Raw genomic sequence first — 15527 nt, 5'->3', positions numbered from 1 at the left:
CAAGGGCAGGGCCCTCTTTGCACCTGGGCCACACCCAAAAACTGCTCCCACCCGGGGGGAGGGGGGGGGCTGGGGAGAGGGGGTTGGGGGGCAGTGCTGGAGGCTCTCTCACAACTCAGGCCCAACCCTGTTCAGCATCCCTCCCCCACCCTCCTTCCACCAAGGGCTTGAGGCCAGGAGTTGCTGTCCCCTTCCTGGCCAGAGCTCAAAGGCCTACAGAGTAAGAACAGTCACCAGGGAGACATACGGGACAAACAGCTAAAACACGGAAGCTTTGCTCCTGGGGATGTCCAGGATTTCTCATGAAACCCAGGCCACCATGGAGCAAGCAGTTGGTTCTGCAGAGAGTAATCTGCCTGTAGCTGGCCTCATCCCATAGTGCCCACTGCTATAGCAGCATCTGTTTGAGCTGGCATCCCTAGACCTGGTCACAGACCACTTTTTCTGGGCCAGCCAGTTAGGGCCTGGCCATTTCCAGACAAGAAGCTGGTCATTCAGGTCTAAAAACAGACTTGCATTCATTAAGAAACAGAGCACCCCTGTGCTCCTGGTGGCCACCCTCCACCGGGCTTGCTGTGGGAGGGCCCACAGGCAGCCTCAGCTGCTCAGACGCCCCCACTCAAGGCTGCCAGGGGGCGTGGCTACCCTTGGGACAAGTCCGCTCTGTCCATCCATGGATGCCATCCAACGCACCCCATTCCAACCATCCTCACAGCCACCTCAGAATCCCTCTGGCTTTGTGCATCCTCCAGGCTCTTCTCAGGACACAGGCAGGTTTGAAGGAGTCTTAGGGTCCTGAAAGAGCCTGGGTTTGGGGGCAGAAAGAGAGTCAGGCCTAGAAGTACCTCTCACTGTTGAGGGGCCTTGGAGAAGCCACACTCTATCTCTGGACCTAGTTACTCTCTACAAAGGGGCGATAAAGCCTCGCCCCAGGAAGGCAAGCAAATGTTGTCTGAGGGAAAAACAAAGCACAGCCAGGAACTGGGTGAACTGCAAATGGCCACTGACCCTTCTGTGATCAGAAGAACCCCTATCCTAGGAGAGGCTGGCAGGATAACAGTCCTCAAAGGCCACCAGCCTCTCTGCCTCACTCCTACAAACATCAATTAAATGTCTGCTATTCGCTCAGTTCTGTGTAAGTGCTGTGTATACTAAGAGGGATAAGGCAAGCTACTACCCCCAAAATGCCTGGTGGGAGAGGCAGACATGAAGCAAATATTTACATAAATCAATACATAATTATAACTGTGCAATATATGCTATAAAAGGAGGGCACAGCGTCCTAAGAGGACCTCTATCAGGGAGTCCAGACTCAATTGTGGAAAACAGGGAAGATTTCCCTAAGAAGCAGTAGCATTTTGAGCTGATAGCCAAAATGAGAGAGTGACAGAGGGGTCATTGTAGAGGGTTTATGATGGATGTGCAAAGGCCCTGAGGCCAGAGGTGTGTAACATGTATGAGGAACATAAACAGAGCCTTTGTGTCTGGAGGGTGGAAGTACTGAAGTGGTGAGCAATGAAGCTGGAGAGGGTGGCAGGGCTAGATCATGCAGGGTCCTGTGGACCCCAGTAAGGGTTTCTATTATTTTCTTAAAAGCAACAGGGAATCAATAAAGGGATTTAAATGGGGAAATACACAATCAACTTTGTATCTTAAACAATCACTCTGAGGGGCACCTGGCTGGATAAGTCAGAAGAACATGTGACTGTTGATCTCAGGGTGGTGAGTCTGAGGGTGCAGAGATTACTTAAATTAAAAAAGAAAAGGGGGCGCCTGGGTGGCGCAGTCGGTTAAGCGTCCGACTTCAGCCAGGTCACGATCTCGCGGTCCGTGAGTTCGAGCCCCGCATCAGGCTCTGGGCTGATGGCTCAGAGCCTGGAGCCTGTTTCCGATTCTGTGTCTCCCTCTCTCTCTGCCCCTCCCCCGTTCATGCTCTGTCTCTCTCTGTCCCAAAAAAAATAAATAAACGTTGAAAAAAAAAATTAAAAAAGAAAAAAAAAAAGTCACTCTGACACACAGATTTGCTTCAAAGTAACCCAAAGGAGGTGGGAAAGGGGGAGTAGAGGTGAATATTGATGAAAGAGGGACAATCTTCTGTTGATGGGTATTGTAGCTGGGTGATGCATACATGGGTATCCACCCTGCAATCTCTCGTTTTTTGTATATGTTGAAAATTTTCCGTGGAGACAAATCAGCTAGCAGACTGTATTCCAGCAGAGAGATGATGTCTCAGACTTGGTGGCAGTGGTGATGGAGGGCCAGGGATGGATTCAGGATATATATTTCCAAATAAAAATCAACCTGATTTGGTGATCCATTGGATATGGATCCATGGATATGGAAAAACTGCCAAATATTACTGTAGATTTCTGGCTTAAGCAAGTAGAATACTACTCTGCTTTGCTAAGATGAAACAAGGAAAAACATATTGTAAAAAGAGCATATTTGAAGGAAACAATCATGAGTTCAGTCTTGAAGATGTGTGAGAAACATTTAAGTGAAGATGTCAAGCTATACGTGAGTAAGGAGCTCAGGAGAAAGGTCAAGACTAAAGGGATAAATTCCTGAGTTATCAGCCCATGAATGAATACAGGAGCTAGGAAGGTCCCCCAGGGAAAGTGGATACACAAAGAAGAGAAGCTATCAACAAGGGTGCCAAAACCAAGTCAATAGGAGAAAAATTAGTCTCTTCAACAAATGGTGCTGGGACAACTGGATATTCACATGCAAAAGAATTAACATGGACCCGTATTGCACAGCATATATAAAAATAAGCTCAAAAATGTCAGAGCTAACATGAGACTTTTAAAAGAAAACAGGTGTTGGGGCACTGGGGTGGCTTAGTCCGTTAAGCATCTTACTTCGGCTCAGGTCACGATCTCACGGTTCATGGGTTCAAGTCCCACGTGGGGCTCTGTGCTGACAGCTTAGAGCCTGGAGCCTGCTTCAGATTCTGTGTCTCCCTCTCTCTCTGCCCCTCCCCCACTTGCACTCTGTCTTTCTCTTTCAAAAATAAATAAAAACATTTTAAAAAAAGAAAACAAGTGTAAATCTTTGTGTTCTTTGATTAGGCAACTTTTTCCTAAGATATGACACAGAAAGCACAAGACAGAAGAAAAGATAAATTGAGCCTCACCAAAACTGCAAAATTTTGTGCAGATAATGATATCAAGAAAGTGAAGACAACCCACAGAATGGGAGAAAACATTTGCAAGTCATGTATCTGGTAAGTGACTAATATCCAGAAAATTAAATAACTCCTACAATCTTGAAAATATTATACTAAGTGACATAAGCCAGTTACCAAAGACAAAACTATATGATTCCACTTATATGAAGTATCTAGAGTATCGAATTCAAAGAAACAGGAAGTGGAATGGTGGTTGCCAGGGGCTGGAGAGAGGGGAAGATGGAGAGGTATTTAATGGGTATCTCAGTTTTGCAAGATGAAAAAGTTCGGGAGACTGGTTGCACAACAATATGAATATGCTTAACACCTACTGAACTGCACAAATGCATTTACAAATGGTTAAGATGGTAAATCTTATGTTATGTGCTTTTCTTGACCACAATTAAAATAAATGTTTTAAAAAAGAACTCTTAAAATTGAACAATAAAGACAAATAACCCAACTAAAAATGGGCAAATATTTGAATAAACATTTTTCCAAAGGTGATGTCAAATGACGAAAAAGTACATGAAAAGATGCTCAACATCCTTAGCCATCAGGGAAATGCAAAATCAAGACCACAATTAGATACCACCTCACACACACTAGGAGATCATAGTCGATATTAGATGTTGGTGAGGATGTGGAGAAATCGGAACCCTCATATGTTGCTGGTGTGAATGTGAAATGGAACAGCGGCTTTGGAAAACAGTTTGGTGGTTCCTCAAATGGTTAACCACAGAGTTACTATAGCACTCCCAGGTATACACCCTGAGAGAACTGAAAACATGTCCACACAAAATCTCATACAAGAATGCTCATAGCATTATGATAATTAGCCAAAAGATAGAAACAACCCAAATACCCATCAACTGATGAACAGATAAACTGTGGCAGAGCCACACAATGGAATACTATGGAGCCATAAAAAGGAGTGAAGTATCGATACAAGCTGCAATCTGAATGAACCTTGAAAACATTCTGCTGTGTGGAGGTTCCTCAGAAAATTAAAAATAGACCTACCCTATGACCCAGCAATAGCACTGCTAGGAATTTACCCAAGGGATACAGGAGTACTGATGCATAGGGGCACCTGTACCCCAATGTTCATAGCAGCACTCTCAACAATAGCCAAAGTATGGAAAGAGCCTAAATGTCCATCAACTGATGAATGGATAAAGAAATTGTGGTTTATATACACAACGGAATACTACGTGGCAATGAGAAAGAATGAAATATGGCCTTTTGTAGCAACGTGGATGGAACTGGAGAGTGTGATGCTAAGTGAAATAAGCCATACAGAGAAAGACAGATACCATATGTTTTCACTCTTATGTGGATCCTGAGAAACTTAACAGAAACCCACGGGGGAGGGGAAGGAAAAAAAAAAAAAGAGGTTAGAGTGGGAGAGAGCCAAGGCATAGGAGACTGTTAAAAACTGAGAACAAACTGAGGGTTGATGGGGGGTGGGAGGGAGGGGAGGGTGGGTGATGGGTATTGAGGAGGGCACCTTTTGGGATGGGCACTGGGTGTTGGATGGAAACCAATTTGACAATAAATTTCATATATTGATAAAAAAAAAATTCTGCTAAGTGAAAGAAGCCGGTTACAAAAGTCCACGTACTGTTATGAATCCATGTACGGGAAATGTCGAGAACTGACAAATCCATAGAAACAGAAAGTAGATTAGTGGTTGCCAAGGTGCCGGGGGAAGGGGAAATGGGAAGTGACTAATGTGCACAGGGTTTCTTTTTGGGGTGATGAGACTGTTCTGGAATTAGACAGTGGTGATGGCTGCACAACTTGGTGAACACATTAAAAGCCACTGAATTGTACACTTTAAAAGCATGAATTTTATGGCATGGGAATTGCATCTCAAGGAGGGGGAGAGGGAGGAGATAAATCTGGGATCTGAAGAAGCACAACACTTAAAGACTGTGTGGAAGAGAGTGTCCCCCGGAGGAGGAGACTAGGAGAGAGTGAGCCAAGAGGTAGAAAGAAAGCCAGGGATAGAGGCTGTCAGTGGAGGCCGAAGGAGTGTTGTTTCAAAAGGAGGAATGGGAATCTGTGAAGTTTGCTGAGAGGCAAGGAGGAGGAAGAGTGAAGGCAGTCACTTCATCAGCCGAGTTCAAGATAGGTAACTCCAGCCAGGGACAATCTTGACGGGGTAGTGGGGGTATGAATCCAGACTCGGGTGCTAAAGGCCTGCTCCTCCTTCCTCCCTCCCTCCCAGGGTGGTGACCGCATCCTAGGGATGTAGCATGAGGACAGGCCTGTGACTACAAGTGACGATGTTGTTCCGCACAGGTCAGATCCCGCCTTCCCACCAGTGAAAGACGGCAGAGACGCTGGAGGAGGGGAGGAGAAGGGATTGCACATCCCCCATCCTGGTGCCCTGGGGGGAGGGGGGCTGCCGTGGCCCGCAACCTTCCTCCCGGGTCCACCCCTCCCCAGCACCCTCGCCTGCTGCTCCTCCACCCCAGGCGAGAACCACTGGTCCATTACGGCGCCTGCCTCATCAAGAGCTGAGAGGCCCAGGGTCACCCGGCGCCGCCGGAGGGCAGCCACACCCAGAATTCCAGCCCCGCACTTCGCGCCAGCTCCCCACGGCGGCGGCCTGGCGCCAGAGATCCCGCCTGCCGGCCAGACCCAACTTTTGAGGGAGCTGATGGGCCTTTGGGCGTAAGAGCAACGCTTACACCGACCGGGGGGGCGCTGCCGGGAGTGCAGCCGCTGCGCCGGCACCTCCTGGCCTCCCTGTCAAAGGATCCAGCGCCCCACCCGAGATCCCCCTCTTGGGTCGGTGACCGCGACGAAATTCGGCCGCTGGCCTGGATTTGGGACGCTCCGAAGCGGGGTCTGGCTGGTGCCCCGCTGCGGGCTCTGAACAACTCGGCTGTGCTGCCGCTAAGTGGGATTCCTGAGCGATGACCTAGTCTTAAGGAGCTTGCTGGGTCCTGGGACCTCTTCCTCTAGGGAGAACTTCAGATTGTCTAACTGGTGGAAACCCCCTAGGAATTCTGCTCTCGCCCCTATTATTCACAGTGTTCTGGAGGTTCTAGCCATTGCACAAAGGCAAGAAAACATAAGAAAAGGTTTGGATACTAAAAAGAATTTAAATTTTTATTTATTTATTTTTTTTATTTTTTAAATAAACTTTCCGCCCAACGTGGGGTTGAACTCACCATCTGGAAATCAAGACTTTCATGCTCCACCCACTTGGCCAGCCAGTCGCCCCCCCTCAAAAAGAGAGAATTTTTATTTGAAAGATGGTAAGATAAACTGTCTTGAGGACACGTAATCAACTGGAAAAAAAAAAACAAAACATAAGAAAGTGGCCCAGATATTCTTATACTTGGGGGCTGGACCAGGCAGAGCTGTGGTGGGAATAGACACATACTGAACTCTTATGGAGTTTATTATTCTATCCATTATTACAGGATGAACATAAAAGTCAATCATTTCTCTGTAGACCTACTATATATATATATATATATATATATATATATATATATATATAATAAAATACCCAAGAATAGGGGCACCTGGGTGGCTCAGTCGGTTGAGTGTCCAACTTCGGCTCAGGTCATGATCTCCCAGTTCGTGGGTTTGAGCCCTGCATCAGGCTCTGTGCTGACCGCTTGCTCAGAGCCTGGAGCCTGCTTCAGATTCTGTGTCTCCTTCTCTCTCTGCCCCTCCCCCGCTCATGCTTTGTCTCACTGTTTCTCAAAAATAAATAAATGTAACAACAACAACAACAAAACCCAAGGGGCGCCTGGGTGGCTCAGTCGGTTGAGCGTCTGACTTCGGCTCAGGTTATGATCTCATGGTTTGTGAGTTCGAGTCCCTCATCGGGCTCTGTGCTGACAGCTCCGAGCCTGGAGCCTGCTTCCGATTCTGGGTCTCCCACTCTCTCTCTCTGCCCTCTCCCGCTCATGCTGTCTCTCTCTGTCTCTCAAAAATAAACAGTAAAAAAAAAAAAAAAAAGAATAAACTTTTATTTATTTTTTAATCTTTATTTATTTTTGAGAGAGAGACAGAGCATGAACAGGAGAATGGCAGAGAGGAGAGAGGGCGACACAGAATCCAAAGCTCCAGGCTCTGAGCTGTCAGCCCAGAGCCCGAAGTGGGGCTCGAACCCACTGACCACAAGATCATGACCTGAGCTGAAGTCTGATGCTTAACTGACTGAGCCACCCAGGTGCCCCCAAAATAACTTTTAAAATGTAGAAAGTCCAGGAGAAGAAAACAACAAACACTTTTTTTGAATGACATAAAAGAAGACTTGCACGAAGAAAAAAAAGAAGACTCGAATAAATGTTCTTGAGTGGGAAGATTCAAAGTTTTAAAGAAGCTAATTTATCTCAAATTTAATGCAAGGGCTTGCCTTACCAGATGTCAGAAGAAACTACAAAGCTAGAGCAATCAAAATACCATGCTTTTACTGGCTTAGGAAAGATTAACAGATCCCAACAGAGAGTCCTACCAGGGAGTCCAGAACATGATCTATGGGTATCTAAGAATTTAGTACATGATAAAGAAGGTATTTCAAGTAAGTAAGAGAAGAATGGATTGTCCAATAAATGGTATTGGGGCAATTGGCTATCTTACACAATTCACAAAAATAAATTCCAAGGAGATTAAACATCCAAATATTTTCTACACCAATAAAAGAAAAGGTACATACATTTATAAGTAGATACCCGTCAGACCCGTAAACTCCACCTCTAACAATTTACTCTTAGGAAATAACTGGGCACAAATTTAAATGTATAAGAATGTTCAATGAAGTGTAGTTAGAGGAAAAAAACAATAGGGCATGAAGAAATTGTGGTTTATTCATGGAATGGAAGGCTATGTGACAATTAAAATGGTTTGTTTTTTTTAAGTTTATTTATTTATTTTGAGAGAGAAAGTGCAAGCGCACCAGTGGAAGGAGGAGCAGAGAGAGAGAGGGAGAGAGAGGGAGAGAGAGAGAGTCCCAGGCAGGCTCGGTGCCGTCACCTTGGAGCCTGACTTGTTGCTTGAACCCACCAACCACGAGGGCATGACCTGAGCCAAAACCAAGAGTCAGACATTTAACTGACTGAGCTACCCAGGCACCCCTTAAAATGATATTTATCCAGTTATTTATTAAAACTTATTTATTGGGGTGCCTGGAAGGCTCAGTTAGTTAAATGTCTGTCTCTTAATTTTGACTCAGGTCATGATCTCAGTTTGTGAGACTGAGCCCCCTGTTGGGCTCTGCGCTGACAGCATGGAACCTGCTTGTGATTCTCTCTTTCCCTCTCTCTCTGCCCCTCCCCCCTCCCCCTCTCTCTCAAAATAAATAAACTTTAAAAAACTTACTTATTAGGATCACCTGGGTGGCTCAGTTGGTTGAGTGTCCGACTTCAGCTCAGGTCACGATCTCACAGCTCATGGGTTCAAGTTCCACGTCAGGCCCTGTGCTGACAGCTCAGAGCCTGGAGCCTGCTTCAGATTCTGTGTCTCCCTCTCTCTCTACCCCTCCCCCGCTCACACTATCTCGGTCTCTCTCAAAAATAAATAAATGTTAAAAATGAACTTTGCCAAATCCCCACATGTGATAAAACTGCACAAAACTAAACGCACACACACACACGAGTGCATGTAAAACTGGTGAAATCTGAATAAGGCCAATGGGTTCTGTCAATGTCAATTTTCTGCTTGTGTTATGGTGCTCTTATTATGCAGGAAGTTACCACTGGAAGAAATTGGTGAAAGGTACATGAGACCATGTGAATCTACAATTATCACTAAGTATAAAGTTCATTTCAGAAAAATAAAGTTTGCACCTTTAAAAGGAAAACAGAGGGGCGCCTGGGTGGCTCAGTCGGTTAAGCGTCCGACTTCGGCTCAGGTCATGACCTCGCGGTCTGTGGGTTTGAGCCCCGCATCGGGCTCTGTGCTGACAGCTCAGAGCCTGGAGCCTGTTTCAGATTCTGTGTCTCCCTCTTTCTCTGACCCTCCCCTGTTCATGCTCTCTCTCTGTCTCAAAAATAAATAAACATTTAAAAAAAATTTTTTTTAAAGGAAAACAGACCAAGATTTCTCAAAGCTGGGACTGGATCATCAGAGGTGTGGTCTCAGATTCTCAAAGCTGGAAGCACTGCAGAGAAACTAATTTTTGGTGAGAACCTACTGTGTCTCAGGCCATTACACAGCCTGAGAACCTTTGAAGTGGGCCAGGTATGCCTCTGTCTTATGGATGAAGACAGGGAGGCTCTGAACCAGTAGTAATTCAGCAGTGGAGAAAGGATTTGAATCCAGGTCTTTGGCTCAGCCCCTTCCTATTATTCTATCACAGTGACTACATATCTGGGAATGACTTAAAAGAAAAAAGAAAACTATTCAATGTTACCCATATCAAGAAACTGGGTATAAGAAAATAAATAGTCCAGTGAGTAAAAAAAAAAGGTGGGGCGCCTGGGTGGCTCAGTCGGTTGAGCGTCCGACTTCAGCTCAGGTCGCGATCTCGCGGTCCGTGGGTTCAAGCCCCACGTCAGGCTCTGGGCTGATGGCTCAGAGCTTGGAGCCTGCTTCGGATTCTGTGTCTCCCTCTCTCTCTGCCCCTCCCCCGTTCATGCTCTGTCTCTCTCTGTCTCAAAAATAAATAAATGTTAAAAAAAAATTTAAAAAAAAAAGGTAAAGTTGCAATCAGGCACAAGGAATTTAAAAATGTGTACCTACATGTGAATATCATCCATCAGGCGTGTCATGCAGAAAGTTCTGCTGGAAAGTTCTTTTCAACACCCAAATGGTCCTCATTCTAACAAGTGATCCTTCACCAAGGAACAAACCTTTGTCATCTTAGTTTGGTAAAACTAGATCTCCACTGTAAGTGTGACCAGGGCAGAGACTAGACCATGACCACTCCTAACCTCTCTTCTCCTGGGTCTCATATTACAAGACCCATTGGCTGTCCCTACTTGCTACATTCATATGGGGCAAAATGGTTATTTCTAGTCCTCCCAAGTCTTCTTCCATCATTATGGGCCCCAGTGACAGTCTAATGGATCCTGGATTCCAGGCAAGGCTTGCCGGGAAGGTCTGTGAACTCCTGGGGTTTGGGGAAAAATTGTTGTGTCTGAACAAAGGGACATGTTTCTGGAAAGACAGCATTTCACTTTTATTACATTTTTAATGTAGCCTATGATTTTCAAAATGATAGGCAACATAACTTTAGTTTGATCAGCACCAAAATGTGTTGAAAATATAGACTCTGGGGCATCTGGGTGGCTCAGTTGGTTGAGCGACCAACTCTTGATTTTGGCTCAGGTCATGATCCCAGGGTCATGGGATTGAGCCCCACATCAGGCTCCTCACTGAGCATGAAGTCTGCTTGGGATTCTCTCTCTCTCTCCCTCTGCCTCTCTTTATCTCTCAAAAAAAAAAAAAAATATATATATATATATAACTCATATATATTAAGTTTATCTATTTATTTTGAGACAGAGAGAGAGAAAATCCCAAGCAGGCCTCACACTGTCAGCACAAAACCAGACACGGGGCTCAATCTCACAAATTGTGAGATCATGACCTGAGCCAAAATCAAGAGTCAGTCACTCAGTTCACTGAGCCACCCAGGTGCCCCTATAGTTATATTTTTTAAAGGCTTTATCTTTTATAGATACACACTGAAACAGTTGTAGATGAAATAATATTTTATATTTGCTTCAAAATAATCTAGGAGTGAGAGAGGGGAAAGGCATATATGAAATAAGGTTGCCCCATAACCTGGTTAATTGTTGAAGCTGGGTGATGGGTGCATCCCTTATATATATATATATATATATATATATATATATATATATATATATATAACATATATATATATATATATATATATAACTTATTTATATATATATATAAATGTGTGGCCTGGGTTGGTATGGTATGGGCAGGTTTTGAGTAATCCAATTAATGTTAACACATAGTAGAAATATTTAAACTTTTTTCTACAGAAGAGAGAAAAAAAATCTGTATAATTGGTTACAGTTATTTGCTCAGGCATACTACCCACACTGCTGCTCCGACCCTAAGTCAGAGACAAAAGGGATGCCAATGAAATGACATACAGTACGATTTTGACAATTATTTAATATACCATTGATGTGCCATGTCAACCCGTTAGGAGGAAAAGAAATTCATGTTTGATTTAAACTAATTCTTTATGTGCTTCTTAGTTCAGATTAAAAAAGAAATAGTGCCAACCAGAAATTGACATCTGTTAAAAACAATTCACTATGTGGCAAATCATAAGAGACTCTTAAATACAGAGAACAAACTGAGGGTTGATGGAGGGTGGAGGAGAGGGGAAAATGGGTGTTGGGCATTGAGGAGGGCACTTGTTGGGATGAGCACTGGGTATTATATATAAGCCGATTTGACAATAAATTATATCAAAAAACCCCACAAAATACAAAATATAAAATTAAATTAAATTAAAAATTCATTATGTGATTTTCCAGTGGATATTAGGGAACACTATGTGTTTTGTTTTGTTTTCATTTTATTTCTTTGAGAGAGAGAGAGAGAGAGAGGGACAGAGAGAGTGAGTGTGTGAGTGGGGAGGAGGAGCAGAAAGAGAGAATCCCAAGCAGGGTCCATGCTCAGCCAGGAGCTCGATGCGGGGCTGGATCCCACAACCCTGGGATCATGACCTGAGACATGATCTGAGCGGAAATCAAGAGTTGAACACTCAACTGACTGAGCCACCCAGGTAGCCCACAAGAAAACACTCTTTTAGGACTAGGACTTGAAGAGTATATTAATAACCTCCGTGGGTTATTAATAGGATTTTTTTAGGGTTTATTTATTTATTTATTTTGAGAAAGAGCGAGCATGGGAGAGGCAGGGAGAGAAGGAAAGAGAGAATCCCAAGCAGGATCCTTGCTGTCAGCACAGAGCCCAATGCAGGGTTTCTTTTTAAAAATTTTTTTTTCAACGTTTATTTATTTTTGGGACAGAGAGAGAGACAGAGCATGAACGGGGGAGGGGCAGAGAGAGAGGGAGACACAGAATCGGAAACAGGCTCCAGGCTCTGAGCCATCAGCCCAGAGCCCGACGCGGGGCTCGAACTCACGGACCGCGAGATCGTGACCTGGCTGAGGTCGGACGCTTAACCGACTGCGCCCCCCAGGCGCCCCCAATGCAGGGTTTCAATCCCACCAACTGTGAGATCATGACCTGAGCCCAAATCAAGAGTTGGCTGCTTAACCAACTGAACCACCCAGGTGCCCTAACCTCCATGGGTTATTAAAATTCCAGTCCTAATTTATGACCAAGCATTTCTAAACCAATAAAAATGTTTAGCTGTGGTAGGGAGAAGGGAGGAACCAGTGTACCCTGTAGAGGCTTATATTCTGAGGGAAAAAAGCCTTCCTTCTGGAATCTGTGCTATAGCAGGCAGGTACTCCTTGGGGTGGGTGGGGGGGTATGCAGGGAAGGGGGTGTAGTTACTTCTTATCATATAGGAAGCTCCATTCCCAGGGGTTTCTGCCCTCCCCTCCTCCTTCCTTTCCCATATTAGTAAATACTTGGGGGATTAATCAAAGCTTCAAAGGTTGGTGATAACAGGTGGTGACAGCTTGATGCCCTGCAACCCAGGTGAATAGCAGCACAGTGGCCAAGCCTGACTTCATGCCAAACTTACACTTGGCACCAGAGACGGCTGCAGAATTGTAGGGCTTATTTTCACTTTTTAAGAAAAGAGAAAAGCAAGTTATTTTCTGGTGTCCAAACTCAGACACGGGACAACAAAGTGAAATGCTGTACCATTTTTTATTTCATGGGCTCTTGCGTGTGTGTGTGTGTGTGTATGTGTGTGTTTGTGTGTGTGTGTGTTTATTAAGTAAGTTCTAAGCCCAACATGGGGCTTAAACTCATGACTGAGATCAAGAGTCACATGCTCCATAGGTAGTCATAGCAAAGAAGAAATTATGTGAAGACATAACATACCTCCGGAAATTGAGGGGAAATTGAGGTTAAATAGCAGAACCACTAAATGACAGCATAGAGAAGGCTCTCAGGGAGCCTACAGTCCAATCTCCTTACCTTATGATGATAGCAAAGCAGACCCAGAGAAGGGGTCTGACTTTTCCCCAAGTATTAGCAAAATAGGAACAGCGTGAGGCTTAGAACTCACTTCTGATTCCCAGAGCAAGAGTCTTCATGCTGGTCTGATAAATATGGTATGTGGCATTCAGGGGCCAAAGCTACAGCTTAACCAGGTTAAGGATGGGGTGGAGCCACCCAAGTAGGCACTGGGAAGAGCTTCAGGGAGGATGGCTGGCATAAACCCGTCTCAGGTACTGCTGACTTTCAACCTCAGGTTGGTTATCTTAGGTGGATGAATTGGCACACAGGTCTTTCTGGTCTGCATTAAGCCTTTTGAGGACTTGCCCAAGTTCAGAAACTTGAAAGTAACCTGTAACATCAAGGCATGGATCGGGCCCAGGCTGTTGCCTCTAGGGTATTCAGAAATTTCTCCCTAAAGCAAGTCAGGAAGAACTTGGATTTGGTCCCAACAGAAACTCTCCTGAAGCTCAGTGGCAGCGTCTGTCAGCTTTGCTCCCAGACCTGCCCATTTGCCCCAGAGATGCTCACTGCTTATGTGGCCTTGTTGAACTGTAACCTCAAACCTAAGAGTGTCTATCAGCATGGACTGGATTCTAGTCACCATAATCAGAGGACTGTGGAGGGAGGTATATTGGCCCCTCACTGCAGGGTGGGAGGGACACCCTCTACTCCACCTCTCCCTGCAACCCCACAAATCTTTGAAAGAAGCTGGACTTCAGAGCCAGCTAGAGGTGTACATGGGACAAAGACATCACAGATTGTCAGGGTGCTCTCTTATTCTCTAGGAACCTGATCCCTGCAAGGATGGGGCACCCTTAAACAATCATGAGGACAGGGGAGACAGCAAAGCAAATAAGGGCAAATTACAGCTGGGTAGAGACACATCAACCTCTGAAAACAGGACGGAGGGAGCCCCAAAGCATTCAGCCAGTTCTAAAAATCTGTGTGGGGTGGGCACAGGATTCACACATTCACCCTACCTTCCCCATTGCTAGCTGGCCAGGGAAGTCAGACTGTCCTCCAGAGCTCAGATTGTGGGGCTTGGGGCCTGGGCAAGGGCAGGAACTTACAGCTTCATTCACTGCCTCTGTCTTCCCTAAATAATCTCAGCCCGCAGCACCCCAAGACCTCCAGGGGCAGAGGCCACAATTCTTGCTGTCACCTGAAACGCCATCCCCAGCCTGCCCAGCCTCCTTGCTCCTTCCCCAGCTGCAAGAACTTTCCTTCCTCCCAAAGCGACTTTGGATCAGATCTGCAGGCTAAGAGACCGGCCCCAGCGCGCCTGGCGCACGGGTGCGGCCGAGTCGTGCTGGGACAGCTCCACGCTGCCGCCTGGGCCGCCTCGGGCCATTACAATTGCAGACCAGGCTGGGAAAGGAGAGAGGCTGACCCCTCCGAGGGCCAGCAGGGAAGCACCAGACTTTGGGTGAGGGGCAGTCAGGACTAGGGAATCGATCTGGCTGGGGAATGAATGAATGAGTAAATGAATGAACGAACACACGAATGAATGAATAGCTATCTATGGTGTCGGAGACGCGGTAAGAGGCGTCCCAAGGAGGGTGCCTTCCACCATCCTGATGCCGCCGGGACTTTGCTCATCCCCCAGGTACGGAGCGCAGACAGCAGGGCCATCCGTCCCCTAGCCAACACCTCGCAGCCCCCCGGAGGCGCCCAGGCCCGCGCAGCGCAGCTCGGGAGCGGAGCCCAAATTCCGGTGGCCGGGAAGTGCCTGCCCCGCGGGAAGAAGGCACCCAGGCGCAGGGGCTCCCCACGGCCGCTTCGCCCCGCGGGGAAGCGTTCCCTCGCGGCGGTCCCCGGAGCCCCGAGCCCAGCCCGCTGGCCGCAGCCCCTTACCTGCCCGCCTCGGCGGCCTCACCCCGGCTCAGAGCGGTCATCGCGGCGCCTCCAGCGAGCGCCGGGGACCGCGCGGCCAGATCCGGCGCCTGCCTGCCTGCCTCCGCCCCGAGGGCCCGCCTCCGCCCGCCCATTGGCTGTTGGGCGGGACCGCCCTGCCCATTGGCCGTTACTCCCTCCTGAACGCTGCGAGCTTTGCGCAGATTCTAAGGCTCCCACTTCCCGACCTCCAAGTCTCGGTGGCCATCGGTTTGCACCTTCTGCTCCTCAGAGCGCAGGCCTTGGGTCCCCTCCAGGCTCTTCCTCTTCAGCCCTACCCGTCTCGGAGCTCGGTGCCCTCTGCAGCAACCTCCTCCCGAGCTCCAGGGCAGGTTTCAGCGTCTCCCCACAGCAGCTAAGGGAC

The 15527-nt window shown here is 46.8% G+C and overlaps 1 protein-coding gene across 4 annotated transcripts in view; it reads right to left on the bottom strand.

The window, feature by feature from the left end:
• GRAMD2A (GRAM domain containing 2A) overlaps positions 1-15219 on the bottom strand; it is a 34295-nt gene extending 19076 nt beyond the window's left edge. For 3 of the 4 annotated variants that reach the window (XM_043553989.1, XM_043553990.1, XM_043553993.1), the window contains exon 1: positions 15125-15219. In XM_043553989.1, coding sequence (XP_043409924.1) covers positions 15125-15165 — 41 coding nt within the window. In that variant the 5' untranslated portion in view covers positions 15166-15219. The remainder of the gene's footprint in view (positions 1-15124) is intronic. The other variant, XM_043553991.1, reaches the window with a different exon arrangement.
• Positions 15220-15527: the final 308 nt, after the last annotated feature.

The sequence above is a fragment of the Prionailurus bengalensis genome, chromosome B3, assembly GCF_016509475.1.
Source record: "Prionailurus bengalensis isolate Pbe53 chromosome B3, Fcat_Pben_1.1_paternal_pri, whole genome shotgun sequence".
In the NCBI taxonomy this organism is placed as follows: domain Eukaryota; kingdom Metazoa; phylum Chordata; class Mammalia; order Carnivora; family Felidae; genus Prionailurus; species Prionailurus bengalensis.
This window is presented reverse-complemented; position numbering and strand designations above follow the sequence as displayed.